This window comes from Hyla sarda, chromosome 9, assembly GCF_029499605.1.
Source record: "Hyla sarda isolate aHylSar1 chromosome 9, aHylSar1.hap1, whole genome shotgun sequence".
NCBI classification, from domain to species: domain Eukaryota; kingdom Metazoa; phylum Chordata; class Amphibia; order Anura; family Hylidae; genus Hyla; species Hyla sarda.
In genome coordinates, this window is record NC_079197.1 from 83860301 (window position 1) to 83879461 (window position 19161).

A 19161-nucleotide genomic window follows, 5' to 3' on the forward strand; every position below is an offset into this window, starting at 1 on the left:
CAAACATCTTTATTACTTTTAAAGGTGGAAAGGTTTCTGCAGCAATATCAGAAAGTACTTTGAGAGTAGTGGAAGCATGGAATAGCCTTCCTGCAGAACTTGTCACTGCTAATACAGTAAAGGAGTTTAGGAATGCAAGGTATAGGCAAAAGCCTATCCTTTATATGAGATAGGGCTGTGAACTATTTATAGTATTTAGAATATTGGGCAGACTAGATAGGCAATATGGTTGTTATCTTCTGACACATTTTATATTTGGTTACCAAATCATATTGCTATACAGGGCAGTCAGCACCCAAATAATACCATCATTCTGCAGAAATAATACAGCTGTACACATACCACCTATATTATTCTGATACCATGCCAAAATAATATCGTTGTTCACTCAAATTAGGACACCATATGTATACAAGTGCTACTAAATGACTGTATTGTGTAACTCCAGCCTCAGGCAGTGGCCAAATGCCCAAGTAGTCAGACTCAGACAGCCCCTTTTTTGCATTTCATATATTTGGCTGGAAAAGGTATTCTTTGGAGTTTGCTGCCAAACATTGAAGAGGATGCTTCCCAAGTATAATAGACCTGAGCAGTCACACAGAAGGGTTTGACTGACCAAAGGCAGCAGCCTTCTTCTTTTGTTACCACTAATGATATGAAATCTGGGCAAAAATAATAGGTTATGTAAGCTAAAAAAAATGTGTATTATACAGGGAATGTGAAGAACTAGAGTCTATTAGATTGACAGCCCTATTCTATATCTTCTCCTAATGGTACAGTTACACTGACACTTTGGGTGGGATAATGCCAGGAATAAACAGTATGGATCTGTGCGGCAGAAAGTGTAGTATGCTGTTCACTGATGATTATATGTTGTGACGTGTTAACGTCTTGTCACCCAGACATGTCACGCGATGCCATAGTCATTTTAATTTAGTCCCAGCAGGAGCATTGTCTACAGCCTATCTGTGTGCAGGAAGGAAGCAGTGTGTCTTTGAGCTTTAGGCTCTTGTCTGTTTTGTGTTTTTACATGAGGCAACTTGTAAATTTACATTTAGAAATAGATCTTATGAAGTCCTATTCAGATTTTCAGTTAACATCACATAAACGGCCAGATTCATTGTCCAACTGTGCAAAATTATTCTGTACTGCACATATTACTTTTTATCTCCATATTATGCCTAGCAATTGTAAAGCGTAAAGTGAAAGCCCTGAAGAATCTGGTAATGTAGGGCAAAATGTAAATTTGGTAATACATATATCATATATCATATATTGCTATTGTAGGGGGAGATGTTTGGAGTTTCATGGCAGGCTATTCCAGTAGGGCCCCCTGTCTGCTGACCCCTAGTTGGTCCATTTTTTGCCATTGGTAGAAGCCTTTTTCCCTCCCCTACCCTCTTTTTCCCCCTCCTTTGTGCAGCCCTCTGGCGGTACAGTCTGACCCTTCCTGGGGTGGATTTGTTAGTGCAACCCTCCATTTAGTGCACAGTTTGGATTTTCTAGCTCCGTTTTACCCTTTTATACCCTTTAAATGTTGGCGCATTTTTCAGCGGCCACTCCCTCCTTTAGGTTTTGAAGGTTGTCCCACCCTCCCTTCCTTTTGTAGCAATATGAGGTTATACTAATATGTTTCATTTGTAAAAAAAAAAAAAAAAAGCTGAGAGTTGGAGGTACTCGATCTATGTATTGTCCGAGAACTCTGCTCTGGTGGAATCCTCCTACCACCCAACACTAATGAAACTAAAGTCTAAAGAAAAAAATTGTTAAATGGCAGGTTCTCAAGGACTGCTTGTATGGGAAGGGGTGTATGGATAAATAATGTGGGACTATCGTTGTCAGTCAGTGATATGTGTCAGATGGATATGTAATAGTGTGGAAAAATGATTGTATTAGCTGAGAGGAGACAGTAATAGATATGTATTCACTTGGGGCAAATGTGTGCGTGTAAGGTGGTTGAGAATTAGCTACTGATTGTTTCTGATGATTGAATGAAGAGTTATAGATACTGTTTAAGAAAGGTGGTCAAGTATGTGAAAAAGAGAAAAGAATTGTGGAGTGAGATAGAGACAAATGATGAAAATGCCAGATGCCTTCCTGATTGGTAGTGAAATAATAACAGTTTCTGCACCACTAAGTCACCACTGTCTATTGATATGAACCAGCTGGGGGTAGAGGTGTTGGAGCACTGTTCATTCTCAAGTGCTGCAGTCCCCCAATTTTTGGCCCACTATGCCGGTATAATGGTTTGTGGCTCAAAGTCTCAGATATTGAGCACTGTTTAGGCTGGGTGGCTGTGACAGCAGCACAGTCTGGGACCACACTGGTGGTTTGGGAATATCAAGTTAATATTTTGCTGTAATATTAACGGCTCGGCAGCCGCAAACAGAATGAATGAAGCGCTGGTACTATGTACCGCTTACCCGTCCTGGCAAAGGTCTCGGGTGAGTGTCCTGTGCTGTTCCGATGGACATCGGCTTCGTCCTGGTGTAGGTGACGGAGTCTGCCCGCCGACAGACAGGTCACCTTCGGTGGAGATGCCGGTTTTCAGAGAGGTGTCCACATGTATCTCGTGGGAGTGCGTGCTGATGGAAGCAGCTTCTTTTGCGTAACTTGTTGGTATTAGGGTCGTCTTGCCGTGCGGTTATACAGTGGTTGTATAGTGGTCTTTAGGGGTAAGTAAAACAGATCCGACGTGTTCCTGACCCTCTAGGACCTTCCTCAGTGATGAATGGCTTACATTTGACTATGCTTTATATAAGGTGATATAAGAGTGATTACCAAAACCTGATGTACCCTGGACATGGGTAATGGGCTGATGTAAACTTCAAAAAACAGGATTGGATTTCTGTTATATAAGAAATGTATTTAGTTTCATAGATCACATGAGATATATATGATAGACAATATAATGATAAGTATATATATATATGTAAAAACAGGAGGTTTATAGAAAAAAACAGGAGGTTTATAGAAAAAAATAGGAGGCTTATAGAAAAAATAAAGGACCAATTAGGAAAAGTATGCTTCTGTATATATAAATGTATTGAATTGAAAATGAATTTATGGGATCAAATAGTGTATTGCTCAAATACAGTATATAGGCTATATTTATGTTATAGTGCAATGAGGTGTGGTTGTAGACATATGATGTATTAAAAATTTGTGATGTATAACATTTTTTTATATAAAAATGGACTTCATAGAATAAAATACGTAAAAAAGAATACAAATTATTATAAATATAAAAAAATATATAAAACAGCAATAGATGTAAAAATAATATTTATAATAATGAAAGTTGCATATAAAAATAAAAAATTAAAAGTGATGATTAAGAAAGAAAATCATCACTTTTAATTTAACATTTTTCTATGCACCATTTAATATTATAAATATTATTTTTACATCTATTACAGTTTTATAAATGTTTTATATTTATTATAATTTTTATACTTTTTATGTATTTTATTCTATGAAGTCCATTTTATATAAAAAATGTTTTATACATCACATATTTTTTTATACAGTATTGGGGAGATTTATCAAAGTTGTCTATGTCCTGCATCAATTTATTGATGTCGCACGGCTCTTGATAAATTCTGCGCACAGACTTCGGAATCTATGGTTTAGACTGTATTTAAACCTGCTCCAGCATGATCTGACATTTCGGCATACTTTCAGCCGATGCGACTTGTCACTGAAAAGTCGCTTTTGATAAATTCAGCACCAATGTATTTTTCTGTCTAAAATAGACTAGAATGCATCATGTTCTAAAAATCCTCTAACACATTTTTAATTCAATACATTTATATATACAGAAGCATACTTTTCCTAATTGTTCCTTTATTTTTTCCATAAACCTCCTGTTTTTTCTATAAACCTCCTATTTTTCTATAAATCTCCTGTTTTTTGTTAACCTCCCATGTCTACATATATATACTTATCAATATATTGTCTATCATATATATCCCATGTGTTCTATGAAACTAAATACATTTCTTATATAACAGAAATCCAATCCGGGTTTTTGAAGTTTACATCAGCCCATTACCCATGTCCAGGGTACATCAGGTTTTGGTAATCACTCTTATATCACCTTATATAAAGCATAGTCAAATGCAAGCCATTCCTCACTGAGGAAGGACCTAGAGGGTCTGGAACGCATCTGATCTGTTTTAGTTACATGTAAAGACCATTATACAACCACTGTATAACCGCACGGCAAGACGACCCTAATACCAACAAGTTACGCTGTCATCAAAAGAAGCTGCTTCCATCATTAGAGCACGCGCTCCCACGAGATACCTGTGGACACCTCTCTGAAAACCGGCATCTCCACCGAAGGTGACCTGTCTGTCTGCGGGCAGACTGCGTCACCTACATCAGGATGAAACCGACGTCCATCAGAACAGCACAGGACAGACCTTTGCCAGGACGGGTAAGCGGTACATAGTACCAGCGCTTCATTCATTTTGTTTGTGGCCGCCGAGCCGTTAATATTACAGCGAAATATTAACTTGATATTCCCAAACCACCAGTGTGGTCCCAGATTGTGCTGCTGTCACAGCCATCCAGCCTAAACAGTGCTCAATATCAGAGACTTTAAGCCACAAACCATTATAACGGAATAGTGGGCCGAAAATTGGGGGACTGCAGCGCTTGAGAATGAACAGTGCTCCAACACCTCTACTCCAAGCTGGTGACTTAGTGGTGCAGCAACTGTTTATATTTCACTAGTAATCAGGGAAGCATGCAAGGATTCTGCATCCTCTTTGTATGTTATATTACTATATTTGTACCTTGGACAGCTAGCATTTTTCTCAATCTCACATTTTTTTTCTTTTTCACATTACATGACCACCTTTCTTAAACAGTATCTATAACTCTTCATTCAATCATCAGAAACAATCAGTAGCTAATTCTCAACCACCTTACACGCACACATTTGCCCCAAGTGAATACATATCTATTACTGTCTCCTCTCAGCTAATACAATCATTTTTCCACACTATTACATATCCATCTGACACATATCACTGACTGACAACGATAGTCCCACATTATTTATCCATACACCCCTTCCCATTCACAGCGGCATTTGCAAGCAGTCCTTGAGAACCTGCCATTTAACAATGTTTTATTTGTGTTTTGGTATTCTAGTCTGTTGTTAAGTCACATCGGGTTGTCATTAAAATATTAATGCAACAAAGGGGACCTATGGATGGAGGGTGAATCCAATATTATTAACATTTGACCGCTAAGCGGTCACTAAGACCCTAAATTTCCCACCCAATATAAAACTTAACGTTTAATGAGCCAAGATTAAAATAACCTCACACATATTGATCCATAGTGCATTGATTGGCATGACACTGCATGCTATAGTAAGTGAAATGAAAAGATAGATTGTGGCTGCAGTCCACAATCTATAGTGTGAGACAATTAAAAAACTAACACATTGCCCGCCCGCCCGACGTTTCGCCACAGGCTGTGGCTTTATCAAGAGCCATTTGCCTCTTAGCCCTTGATAAAGCCACAGCCTGTGGCGAAACGTCGGGCGGGCGGGCAATGTGTTAGTTTTTTAATTGTCTCACACTATAGATTGTGGACTGCAGCCACAATCTATCTTTTCATTTCACTTACTATAGCATGCAGTGTCATGCCAATCAATGCACTATGGATCAATATGTGTGAGGTTATTTTAATCTTGGCTCATTAAACGTTAAGTTTTATATTGGGTGGGAAATTTAGGGTCTTAGTGACCGCTTAGCGGTCAAATGTTAATAGTCATTAAAATATTTGCACTAATGGTGGGTCTGATGGCTGACTTGCCCACTGGAGTCGGTGGGGCAAACCACTTGGACATCATTCACTGGAGTTTAAGTATCGTTTGGTATGGTTTAAGAGTATTGATAAAAGTTTTATAATTAAGCTGTGAGCTTTAATACTTTTGACATAACTATATTATATATTTGCAGGAGCAGAGGCAAGTGGAAGATCCCACCCGGGAAGTGAAGAAGGTTCGGAAAGCTCGGAACAGAAGGCTAGAATGGAACATGATGGCATATGATAAGGAGCTCAGGCCAGATAACAGGTTCTCACCATCTCCATATCATGTGACTTCATCCGAGGGATCACTGTCCCCTGATAATAGGCAGGTTCCACGCACAATATGTCCACATTAAAAAATATATATATCTTTAGCCTAGAAAACAGAAGTTTCATACTGTGGGTTGGGTTGTTGAGTGGGTTGTTTAGTAAGCAACATGCGTTGAATGCTTTTTAGTTTTAAGCTTCTATAAAATATCTCTTTTATTGTAATGCTTGCTTATATTCTAGGCAGCATAAATTTCTAAATTATCTTTTTATGTATTTAAAAATTATCACATTTTAGCCTGGGTGGGATGACAGCACCATTAGCTGTAAAAGATCCTATGTATTTCAAATTGTGACAATACTTTATTTTTATATTTCTATCTGCAGGTCGTATGCTTCAGATCTTGATCATTCGTATCCTGCCAGCCCGAATCACCCTACTCAGCATATCCTGGCTGCTGTCCCTCACATGACCGCAGAGAACAAAGAGATCATACTAATGGCCAGTCAAGCGCAAGAGCATGGCTACCGCTCGTCTGCTCCGGGTAGCCGACAGAACAGTCTGAACAGAGCCCAGCAGGCTCATGCACCACAGCCACCAGAGGCCATTCTCAATGGCCCACGTCCTCAGGTCCTTAAGGATTATGGGTAAGTGACACATTTGATCATGTCTGAAGAGGAGAAGGAGACAACTTATTTGATTAACTCTCTCAGCATTGAACCAAACCTACACGCAGAGGCTTGCAGTAGTTGAGTTAACATGAATAATTGTTTTCCTTTTATTGTGAAGAAAAATTGTATGTTCCAAGTATTCCACATGAAGTTAGGATAAATGTGTAATTTACAATCGGTATATTTCAATTATTAGTGAGGACTTTATTAGAACTTTAAGATGTTATTTCATTTTTTTTTTAAGTGATCATTAAATCCATTTAACAAATATCTTTTTCAGTAATCTCAGCCCAATAGAGTTTTTTTAAACTATACTAACTACCATTTAATATTATAGGACTCTTAGTTTATCCTCTCATATATTACCCAGTGGTTTTCCCAGCAATGTATCAGTGCATTGTTTTGCCATAGATTCTGTCTGCCAGATATATTTACAAATTACAAGTTGCTATTTTACAAGTTGCTTCATATCTGCCAAAGGGTTCACTCGCTCCATATTTCTTGTTAGAATTTTTTCCTGGAGGTCCCAATTTACTTCCAGTATCAGCTGCTGTATTTTTCCAGAGGAAGTTCTTTTCTTTCGAATTTCCTTTCTGTCTGACCTCAGTGCTCTCTGCTGACACCTCTGAGCTGGTGATTGTGTGTCTGTATACAAGAGTGTGACATATAAAAGTGAATGTAAGTATAAAATGAGAGGGACTTTAAATTAAGGGACTTTAAATTCAGGGAGTTTAAATTGAAAAATTTTCTTGTTTTTTTACTGTAAATTTTTGCAATCCCCAAATCTAGTATGGCCTCCTTGTTGGAAAATGCAGTCCAGTGTACATCTTGCACAATGTATGCAATCCTTGAACAGCAGTTTGAGGTTGCATATTGTTGTGTGAGATGTGTGCGAGTTGCTCATTTGGAAGCACAGATCCTGGATCTAGAGGTGCAACTGGCAACACAGACACATTGACAACCTGGAGAGGAGTCATCTGCTCACTGAGCAAGTACTCTCTGGGGTAGAGGTGGGGGAGGATAGTGGGACGGAGGTGCAGGATAGTCAGGCAGTTAGCTGTGTTACAGTTAGAAAACGGGGTAGCACACCCCAACAAGTTTGCTTGGTTGGCAGATGAGGGGGATGCCATTTCAGAGCTAGCAGTACTGCAGCAGGACTCTGCCTCTGACCGCCGGGGCGGGGGGAGGGGGAGGTCTGCTCCAGTAAGGAGGGAGGGAGGAGTACAGAGCAGGCCAGACAGGTACTGGTAGTGGGGGACTCAATTATTAGGGGGACAGACAGGGCAATCTGTCACAAAGACAGGGATCGCCGAACAGTGTGTTGTCTTCCTGGCGCTCAAGTTTGGCACATCGCGGATCGGGTTGACAGGTTGCTGGGTGGGGCTGGAGAGGACCCAGCAGTCATGGTACATATTGGCACCAATGACAAAGTAAGAGGTAGGTGAAGTGTCCTTAAAAATTATTTCAGGGACTTAGGCCGCAAGCTTAAGGCAAGGACCTTAAAAGGTAACATTTTCTGAAATATTACCTGTACCACGAGTCACACCAGAGAGACAGCAGGGGGATTAGGGAGGTAAACAAGTGGCTCAGAAGCTGGTGTAGGAAGGAGGGGTTTGGGTTCATGGAGAACTGGGCCGACTTCGCTGTCGGATACCGGCTCTACCATAGGGACGGGCTACACCTCAATGGGGAGGGTGCAGCTGTGCTTGGGGAGAAGATGGCTAGAAGGGTGGAGGAGTGTTTAAACTAGGGACTGGGGGGGAGGGAACCTACAACATAGAGGGGGAAGATAGTGTAGATAGAGAGGGGGGACTTAATAATGTACCTGGGGGTGGAGCGGAGGGAGGGGTTAGAATAATAGTTAATTGGGATAGGCGTCATAGGAAAAAAAAAAACATACACCATTGAATTGCATGTTGACTAATGCCAGAAGTCTGACCAATAAAACTGACGAGCTGGAGTTGAAAATTTCTGAGGAGCATTATGACATAGTGGGTATAACAGAGACTTGGTTGGACGATAGCTGTGACTGGGCGGTCAACATACAGGGTTATAGTCTATTCAGAAAGGATCGGACAAACCGGAAAAGGGTGAGGAGTTTGTCTTTATGTAAAGTCCATTCTGAAGGCTGCACTGCGGTAGGATATTTGGAAGGGAAACGATAATGTGGAGTTGTTATGGGTAGAAATATATGGAGATAGAAATAAAAAACTTCTGATAGGGGATTGCTATAAGCCAACAAACATAATGGAAGAGGCAGAAGATCAATTACTGAGGCAAATAAACAAGGCAGCAAATCAAAATGAGGTGATAATAATGGGGGACTTTAACTATCCTGATATAAACTGGGAGACTGAGACCTGTGAATCTCATAAAGGAAACAGGTTTCTGACTATAGCTAAAGACAATTATCTGTCCCACATGGTGCAGGGCCCGACCAGAGGGGGCGCCCTACTAGACTTAATATTAACCAACAGACCTGACAGAGTAACTCATGTGCAGGTAGAAGGACACCTAGGAAATAGTGATCATAATATAATACATTATAACTTGTTCTTCAATAAGGGAATCTCTCGAGGGGCCACAAAAACAATGAACTTTAGGAAGGCAAAGTTTGATCAACTCAGAGAAGCCCTTAACAATATAAAATGGGATAATGTCCTCACAAACATGAATACTGAAACTAAATGGGAGACTTTTAATAATATCTTAAATTCTCACTGTAAGATGTATATACCTTATGGGAATAAAAGGGTCAGAAATAAAAGAAAACTAATATGGATGAATAAGAACGTTAAGGGGGCAACAAATGACAAAAATAAATCATTTAAACTACTAAAACAGGACAGCAGTGAAGAAGCATTAAAAAGCTATAGAGAAAAATGTAAAATATGTAAAAAAATAGAAAAAAGCCGCAAAAATAGAGACAGAAAGATTCATTGCCAAAGAGAGTAAAACTAACCCCAAAATGTTCTTTAACTATATAAATAGAAAAAAGGTCAAAAATGAAAATGTAGGCCCTTTAAAATATGATGAGGAAGAAATTATAAACGGGGATCAGGAAAAAGCAAATATATTAAACAAATTCTTTTCTACTGTATTCATGGAAAATGAATTCAAGGAAAATGAAATGCCAGGTGAAATACAGCGAGATAAGGTAAACTCCCCAGTACAGGTCACCTGTCTAACCCAGGAAGAAGTACAGTGCCGCCTACAAAAATCAAAATAGACAAATCGCCAGGTCCAGATGGCATTCACCGCCGTGTTCTAAAGGAATTAAGTAATGTAATAGACAGACCCCTATTTTTAATATTCAGGGACTCTATAGTGACAGGGAAGGTTCCCCAAGACTGGCGCATGGCAAATGTGGTGCCAATATTTAAAAAGGGGCCAAAAGGTGACCCCGGGAATTATAGGCCTGTTAGTTTAACCTCCATTGTATGTAAATTGTTTGAGGGTTTTCTAAGAGATGCTATTTTGGAGTATCTTCATAAAAATAAATGTATGACTCCATATCAGCATGGCTTTATGAGGGATCAGTCCTGTCAAACTAACCTGATCAGCTTTTATGAGGAGGTGAGCTCCAGACTGGACATGGGGCAATCGCAGGATGTCGTATATCTGGATTTTTTTTCAAAGCATTTAATACAGTGCCACATAAAAGGTTGGTGCATAAAATTAGAAGGATTGGGCTGGGGGAGAATGTGTGTAAGTGAGTAGGTAACTGGCTCAGTGATAGGAAACAGAGGGTGGTTATTAATGGTACTTATTCTGATTGGGTGACTGTTACTAGTGGGGTACCACAGTCTTGGGTCCTGTCCTATTTAATATATTCATTAATGACCTTGTAGAGGGGTTGAATAGTAAAGTAGCAATCTTTGCAGATGATACTAAACTCTGTAAAGCGGTAAACACAATACAGGACAGTGCACTGTTACAAATGGATATGGATAGGTTGGAAGTTTGGGCTGGGAAGTGGCAGATGAGGTTCAACACTGATAAATGTAAGGTCATGCACACAGGGAAGAAAAATCCAGGCTGGGATTATGTGTTAAATGGGAGAACACTTGGAATGACTGACATGGAAAAGGACTTGAGAGTCTTAGTTAACAGTAAATTTAGCTGTAGTGACCAGTGTCACGATGCCGGCTGTCAGGTAGTGGATCCTCTGTGCCAGAGAGGGATGGCGAGGGCCACGCTAGTGGACCGGTTCTAAGCCACTACAGGTTTTCACCAGAGCCCGCCGCAAAGCGGGATGGTCTTGCTGCGGCGGTAGTGACCAGGTCGTATCCACTAGCAACGGCTCACCTCTCTGACTGCTGAAGATAGGCGAGGTACAAGGGAGTAGGCAGAAGCAAAGTCGGACGTAGCAGAAGGTCGGGGGCAGGCGGCAAGGTTCGTAGTCAGGGGAGATAGCAGAAGTTCTGGTACACAGGCTTTAAACACACAAAACGCTTTCACTAGGCACAAGGGCAACAAGATCCGGCAAGGGAGTGCAAGGGAGGAGACCAGATATAGCCAGGGAGCAGGTGGGAGCCAATTAAGCTAATTGGGCCAGGCACCAATCATTGGTGCACTGGCCCTTTAAGTCTCAGGGAGCTGGCGCGCGCGCGCCCTAGAGAGCGGAGCCGCGCGCGCCAGCACATGACAGCAGGGGACGGGAACGGGTAAGTGACCTGGGATGCGATTCGCGAGCGGGCGCGTCCCGCTGTGCGAATCGCATCCCCAACGGCCATGACAGAGCAGCGCTCCCGGTCAGCGGGACTGACCGGGGAGCTGCAGGGAGAAAGACGCCGTGAGCGCTCCGGGGAGGAGCGGGGGCCCGGAGCGCTAGGCGTAACAGTACCCCCCCCTTAGGTCTCCCCTTCTCTTTGTCCGGTAACTGCCTCCCCTGGGATGAGGACACCGGGAAAGGATGGAGGGATTCCTCAACGGCAGGCAGAACAGCAGGAGTAGGAATGGGGAGAGAGGGCAGAGGGCGAGACCTGGCACGGGGCAGTGTGAGGGAGCTGCAGGGAGAAAGACGCCGTGAGCGCTCCGGGGAGGAGCGGGGGCCCGGAGCGCTAGGCGTAACAACCAGTGTTGGGCAGCTGCTGCCAAGGCAAATGATTTTATTTGCCTTGGCAGCAGCGGCCCGACACTGGTCACTACAGCTAAATTTACTGTTAACTAAGACTCCCAAGTCCTTTTCCACGTCAGTGGTCCCAAGCGTTCTCCCATTTAACACATAATCCCAGCCCGGATAGGGGCATAGATGCCCATGACAAGGAAATAATTCTACCGCAGTACAAATCACTAGTCAGACCACACATAGAATACTGTATACAGTACTGGGCACCAGTGTACAAGAAAGATATAGTGGAGCTGGAGAGGGTTCAAAGACGGGCAACCAGGGTAATACGGGGAATGGGAGGACTACGGTACCCAGAAAAATTATCAGAATTAAGGTTATTTCGTTTAGAAAAAAGAAGGAGGTATAGTCAAATAACGTAGTGGAAGGTTCATGTACACGGGCAAGCAAGAGACAAAGGAAATGCTTAATTTCAGGCTATGGGGCACTGAACATCCGGCAGGGAAGAGGGGGCGGAGCTGCCTGAAATAACCTAGCAGAAGGACCAGGCACCAATCAGCGCTGCACTGGCCCTTTAAATCTCAGGAAGCCGGCGTGCGCGCACTAGGAGGCAGGGGTGTGCACGCCGGGGACCAGAGAGCAGAGCAGGAGCATGTAAGGGATGGGTCGCGATTCGCATGCGGGCGTGTCCCGCGATGCGAATTGTGGCCCGGCCGGGAGAGTGGGGCGGTGAGCGCTCACGGTCGGAGCTTTGGATCTTAGTGCTCACCGTGACAACAAGAAGGGAAGTGCATACACATAAAACATTTGTCTAAAGGCGCCCTAAATTCTCATATACATTTTTCATTCCAAAGTCCCACATAGAGAAACACCTACCAGCTCAGAATTTCCTGTTGTACCACACAGCGTCCATGGAAAGGGTGCTAGCAACACTAGCACATATCCAGTGCTCCAAGTGGATACTTGCAATTCCAATTTTATTTCAGTTGCAATCCATATCTCGATCCCACAGATCTAAAGTGCACATGTGGGATCAGAAAATGGATTGTATTAATGTTAAACTAAAATAAAATTAGAATGGTAAGTATCCACTTTGGGTGCTGAACATCTCCTATCTTCTTCATAGCACATAAAATGAGGAAGTGGTGCAGTCTCCAGCCATTTACCTTTATATGCCTTATAGACTTAAATGTCTATGCTGCATGGCACTACTGCTGGGGAGTGTACATCCCCTCTGCCTCTGATGTCCAACATTTACTGAACACACAGGACAGAAACCCAGATAGCAAGCTTGTGAATTCATAGGGTTTACATAGGATCCTTGGTAGAAAGTGTTCAGCACCTTGGAGAGTTCACAAATTCTTTCTAGGTAAACCAGTGTTAAATGGAAGACCTGGTGCCAGATGCCTTTCACACATTGCCAAGAAGCATTTAGCTAACTTCTGTGACAGATGTAGAAATATCAGCATGATTAAGCTGTGGATCGTGTGAGAAGACTAGCGCACAACACTTGGCCTGCGTCCATGTTGTTCTGTACTATATTTTATAGGCTGTCAGATGTTGACAGGCTGCAGCTTTTTTAACACCAGAAGTTACTGTGATTGGGCTTTCGTCTGCATTATTAGACATTTGTCTTACGTGTGTTGGGAGATGTAGTCCATCTATTGTTATAATAAAATCTCTCAAGGGCTCTTTGTTTATATATATATATATATATATATATATATATATATATATATATATAGAGTTCAATTTCCTTAAAGGAGAACTGTAGTGCAATATAACTTATCCCCTAAGGATCTGATCTTCTGTACGGGGCTGTGGCAGTCTGCAGGAAGTGATGTGTCGTCCCCAGCAGGATGCTGCGGCAGACACTTCCCTTCCATGTATCTCTATGGGATACATGGAGGGGGTGTGACGGCCGCCGCATCATGCAGGGATGGAACATCCAGCATACTGCCACAGCCCCTTAAAGGACTCCCGGCGATCTATAAATTATCCCCTTATCCTTCGGAGTTATAAGTTATATTGCACTACAGTTCTCTTTTAACTTACAGAAGCTCACAGCAGCACATACAGATATAATCTAAAAAAAAAAACAGGTTTTATGTTATTATTATCTCTTCTCTTTTTCACGGAACTTTTGTCATGCCACTATCATAGGTCCTGCAAGAAACTTTAAGCAGTGTGTGTACATTTTGCTCAGAGAGTTTCTTTAAAAGACAATGGCCCACATTTATCATTGTCTTTATTTAGACTGTTTATTTGTGTCTAAAAAGGGGCAAAAAAAGGAGCAAGCAGGGTTTATTTGCACCTTTTTTTCCGCCTTTTTGTTTACACATTTCTGCTGATTTTGAGTTGCAATCCACTGATTTTGGCAATACACATGATATGGAAGGGTTTTATCAACTGCGCCTTTTTGTAAAAAGGAGCCAAAAAGGTGCAAAGCCACTGAAAAGTCTCTAAAACTACACCAGACATGGCATAGCTTTTTGGTGTATGTGAAGAGAGAAATTTCAGAAAATGTGACCTGCACAAAATTTATGAAATGCTCTGTGACCATTTAATAAATGTGGTGCTCCTACACATTACCGGCACACAAAAAAAGGTGTAGAAAAATGCTTCACTTACACCTACAATGATAAATGTGGGCCAGCATGCTTTACATTTACATTAGGGTATTTTGTCTCAACTTATAATGCTCTCGCACACACTCTCAGCTCTCAGGCTTAGCCCAGTACAGCAGACATAATACCGCACCATGTCATATAAGCCAACAGTCTAGGCCATATCAGTGGTGTGGTATATGCAAACTTGCATTAAAAGAGTTTTTTCTATTGTGTTTTGGGGACATAACAAAGTAGAGGAAATGTAGATGGTAAACAGGGATTGGAATGTTGGGGGCCATACAATATTCTGATGCTATCAGACCTACAGTTTTCATGTTTGAAATTATAATTTGATATCATCAGAGATAACCAATGCCATATAACACAATACTTTACAATGAAATATTGTTTACAATGAAATATTTACTAACATGTTATAGTAACAAAAAATGTCCCAGTTTTATGATTTATTTATTACTGGTTCTCATCAATAATTTGTCACTTACCAGATAGACATTTTAGTCAACACTTTTGACTCTCTGCAGTTTGCAGTACCAACACTAAAACTGGACTATACCCATTACTACAATGTTCAATGGTGAATTACTTTCTATAAAGAACTCCAGTCTGCGGGTTTAGTATTGCATTTTACTTTGGTTCAGCACATTGCTTGCTCATACGAAGGAATTTTATTTTACTGAAATAGCTAATAGGTACTCCAATTTTGCCCCACATAGGACTTAAAGGAGTGCTCCGCCCCTAGACATCTTATCCCCTATCCAAAGGATAGGGGATAAGATGTCAGATTGCCACGCTCCCGCTGCTGGGGAGCACTGGGATCCCCGCGCTATCATTACAGCACAGAGCGAGTTTGCTCTGCACGTAATGACGGGCGATACAGGGGCCGGAGCATCGTTATGTCACAGCTCCGCCCCTCGTGACATCACGGCCCGGCCCCTTAATGCAAGTCTATAGGAGGGGGCATGACGACCACCACGCCCCCTCCCATAGACTTGTATATAAAGGGGCTGGCCGTGACGTCACGAGGGGCGGAGCCGTGACGTAACGATGCTCCGGCCCCTGTATTGCCTGTCATTACATGCAGAGCGAACTCGCTCTGTGCTGTAATGATAGCGAGCTGCCGCAGCAGCAATCCCGGGGGTCCCCAGCAGCGGGACCGCGGCGATCTGACATCTTATCCCCTATCCTTTGGATAGGGGATAAGATGTCTAGGGGCGGAGTACCCCTTTAATGCTCTGTACTTACTAATGTCTCCAGCATGTATCAAAGGGGTATTCCAGGCCAAAACTTTTTTTTATATATATCAACTGGCTCCGGAAAGTTAAACAGATTTGTAAATTACTTCTATTAAAAAATCTTAATCCTTCCAATAGTTATTAGCTTCTGAAGTTGAGTTGTTGTTTTCTGTCTAACTGCTCTCTGATGACTCACGGCCCGGAAGCTGTGCAGTTCCTATGGGGATATTCTCCCTTCATGCACAGCTCCCGGGACATGACATCATCATTGAGCAGTTAGACAGAAAACTTCAGAAACTAATAACTATTGGAAGGATTAAGATTTTTTAATAGAAGTAATTTACAAATCTGTTTAACTTTCCGGAGCCACTTTATACAGTAGATATGTACAGTATTGCATTTTGCATATTTTAGAAATCACTTGTAGACTCTTTTAGTGTAAAAAGTTTGTAGACTGTAATGCCTGCATGTCTACATGTAGTGACTCTAGTAAATGTATACATATGAATTGTGGTGCATATTCTGAATGTCTAATCCCTGCATAATATTAAGTAATATTGACTTATCACTTAATATTGAATTATTCACTTACACATGCTGCAATGTCTTTATGTTTTTCAGTGCTCAGCAAGGTTCAATGACTGAATATTTTGTGCCTCCTGCCCCTCCACCACCACCTCCTGTAATTCCTTCTGCACAAACAGCATTTGACAGCCCGATTTCAGCTCCTACTCCTGTAGCTCCTAATGTAGCTTCCACCATGTCTTCATATATCCCTGCCCCACCGCCAGCTCCCCCCTGCCCATACTCTGGCTCTCCTCCTCAAACTGGTTCTTTAGGACCACCCATAGCGCCTCCACCCCCGCCTCCAGGCCCCCTGACTATTACAGCCTCACCTGCTCATTCAGCTTCCCCTTCTACTCTCACTGTGGAACCAAGGAAACCTCAGATTCCACTCATTCCTATGAGTGATGCTAGGAGTGACCTTTTGGCTGCAATCCGCAGAGGTAAGTGGCCTTGTCTATGTCATTATATCTATTATTATATTCTTACCCTCATATAGACCCGTACATAAAGTAAAGTATTTTAAAGTTAATAAGGGTATATTTCGTTATGGAAATACTTGAAATTACTTGTTGCCTGGTTACTTGTCACTGAAATGTTTTCTGCGGAAACACTTGGGAACTGATTCCCAAGTCTAAGCTGTGAATCTGTTTTGCAGTTGTACATTAGAATCAAGGGAATGTGCACAAGTGCAGAGTCGCCACCAAACCATAAATATATACCGTATTTTTCGCCCTATAGGAAGCACCGGCATATAAGACGCACCCAATTTTAAAGGTGCAAAATCGAGAAAAAAAAAAGATTCTGCACCCAACAGTGATCTTCAACCTGCGGACCTCCAGATGTTGCAAAACTACAACTCCCAGCATGCCCGGACAGCCAACGGCTGTCCGGGCATGCTGGGTGTTGTAGTTCTGCAACATCTGGAGGTCCGCAGGTTGAAGACCACTGGATAGGAAGTAGTACTCACGTTTCCCCGCCGCTCCGGACCCGTCACCACTGCCCTGGATGTCGCTCCATCGCTGTACCCGGGGTGTCCCCGACGCTCCGGACGTCTTCTTCCCCGGGATCCACGTTCTCCATCGCCATCATCACGTCGCTACGCACGCCGCTCCTATTGGATGGCGGGACGGTGTGCACGACCACGTGATGACGTCGAAGGAGAGCGCCGCCATGCAGGGGATCCCGGCACGGAGCAGACACCAAGGAGGCAGGTAAGGTCCCTCCCGGTGTCCTGTAAGCTGTTCGGGAAGCCGCGATTTCACCGCAGCGGTCCCGAACAGCCCGACTTTCGCTTCAGACGCAGCGTCTGAAGGGTTAATACAGGGCATCACGGCGATCGGTGATATCCTGTATTAGCCGTGGGTCCCGGCCGTTGATGGCCGCAGGGACCAACCCAATAGGTGTGTATTCGCCTTATAAGACGCACCAACTTTTCCCCCCCAGTTTTGGGGAAGAAAAAGTGCGTCTTATACGGCGAAAAATACGGTAGGTGTATTATACTCACCTAAGGTTGTTACGGTAGGAGCAGAACACCCAGGTATAGCCAGATATAATTCCACCTGGAGCCTATTGCTTGGTTGCCATCAGCAATCCTTCCAGAGACTGGGCTAAGGAGCAGTACAGGAGCAGAAAAAATTGGGCCAGAACCAGGGAAGGGATAAATTGATATTGATTCGTATTAAAGATATATTTCAAGTATCAGCACATAAACAACGCATTTTGTAGAGGACCCTTCGCCAGGTAAGTGCATGGTAATTATGATACAGAATACAACTTAAATAGACCGCCTTCGCGATGTCCGCGGGCGAACCACATTGCATACACCTAGAACAGGTTAAAATGAATATAAAACTACAAAAATCTGTTGTAACACAAAATTAAGTAAAAACTGACTGTTAAACACATACGTAAAGTACACCCAATAAATGGCTTAAAAACACGTAGGGTATGTGTGCAGAAGAAAAGTGGAGCAGTTGCCCATAGCAACCAACCAGATTGCTTCTTGTATTTTTAAAGAATCACTCTGACTGGTTGCTATGGGCAACTTCATCTATTTAAAAAAAAAAAAAGGTAAGACTTCACTGCTCTAATGTGGGACAATACACACAGGACTGATATAAACAAAGATAAAAGCAGCACCGGAATATCAATAAGGCTATGTTCACATCAGGATTTGGAGCTCCATTATGAAGCTCTGTTCGCTGATTCCTCTAAAAGGATGGGGACTGTAGCAGAGAATCTTGCAAAATAACAGACATCTAACGAAAACTCAGACGGAACCCATACAAAGGGAATGTGACCTGTCGGGATGCGTTGATATCAGTTGTGACACCCTCCATCCTAGCCCCGTTACCAGTTGTTGTAATGGAGCTCCCTAACGGAGCGCCGCAACGCTCTTGTGAACATAGACTTATAGATAAAGACAATCACAATGAAATATACAGTGGTCCCTTAAGTAACAATATAATTGGTTCCATGATGACCATTGTATGTGGAAACTATTGTATGTTGAGACCATAACTCTATGGATAAATGGTGCTGTAATTGTTTCTGAAGCCCCTAAAATGTCTTTCAAAAATAGGAAAAAGTGAGGATTAAAGAAAAATAAGTAGATAACTAAAACAAATAAAGCAAGTCCTTACATATAAAAGTAAAAAAGAGCTGCTGGGAGCTGTAAATCACTGTCTATGTAGAGGACAGGAACTTCTTCAGGGTCCTGTACAGTACAAATAGTTTCCCAAAAAAGTAAAATGGAGCCGCCCTTACCTGGTAATGTCAAAGAAGGAAATTTATAAAGGGATTTAGCGCAACTTTTTGTGAGACTTTTGTGCGTAAGCAAAAAAATACCAGTCAGCCCAACCTAAGCAATGTTCAGTTTTCACTTTGC

The 19161-nt window shown here is 42.2% G+C and overlaps 1 protein-coding gene across 4 annotated transcripts in view; it reads left to right on the top strand.

Moving 5' to 3' along the window:
- The window catches only part of LOC130290356 (actin-binding protein WASF3-like), a 183878-nt gene that overhangs the window by 145959 nt on the left and 18758 nt on the right, over positions 1-19161 (top strand). For 3 of the 4 annotated variants that reach the window (XM_056537871.1, XM_056537870.1, XM_056537872.1), the window contains 3 exons: positions 5982-6157; positions 6487-6747; positions 16329-16714. In XM_056537871.1, coding sequence (XP_056393846.1) covers positions 5982-6157; positions 6487-6747; positions 16329-16714 — 823 coding nt within the window. The remainder of the gene's footprint in view (positions 1-5981; positions 6158-6486; positions 6748-16328; positions 16715-19161) is intronic. The other variant, XM_056537873.1, reaches the window with a different exon arrangement.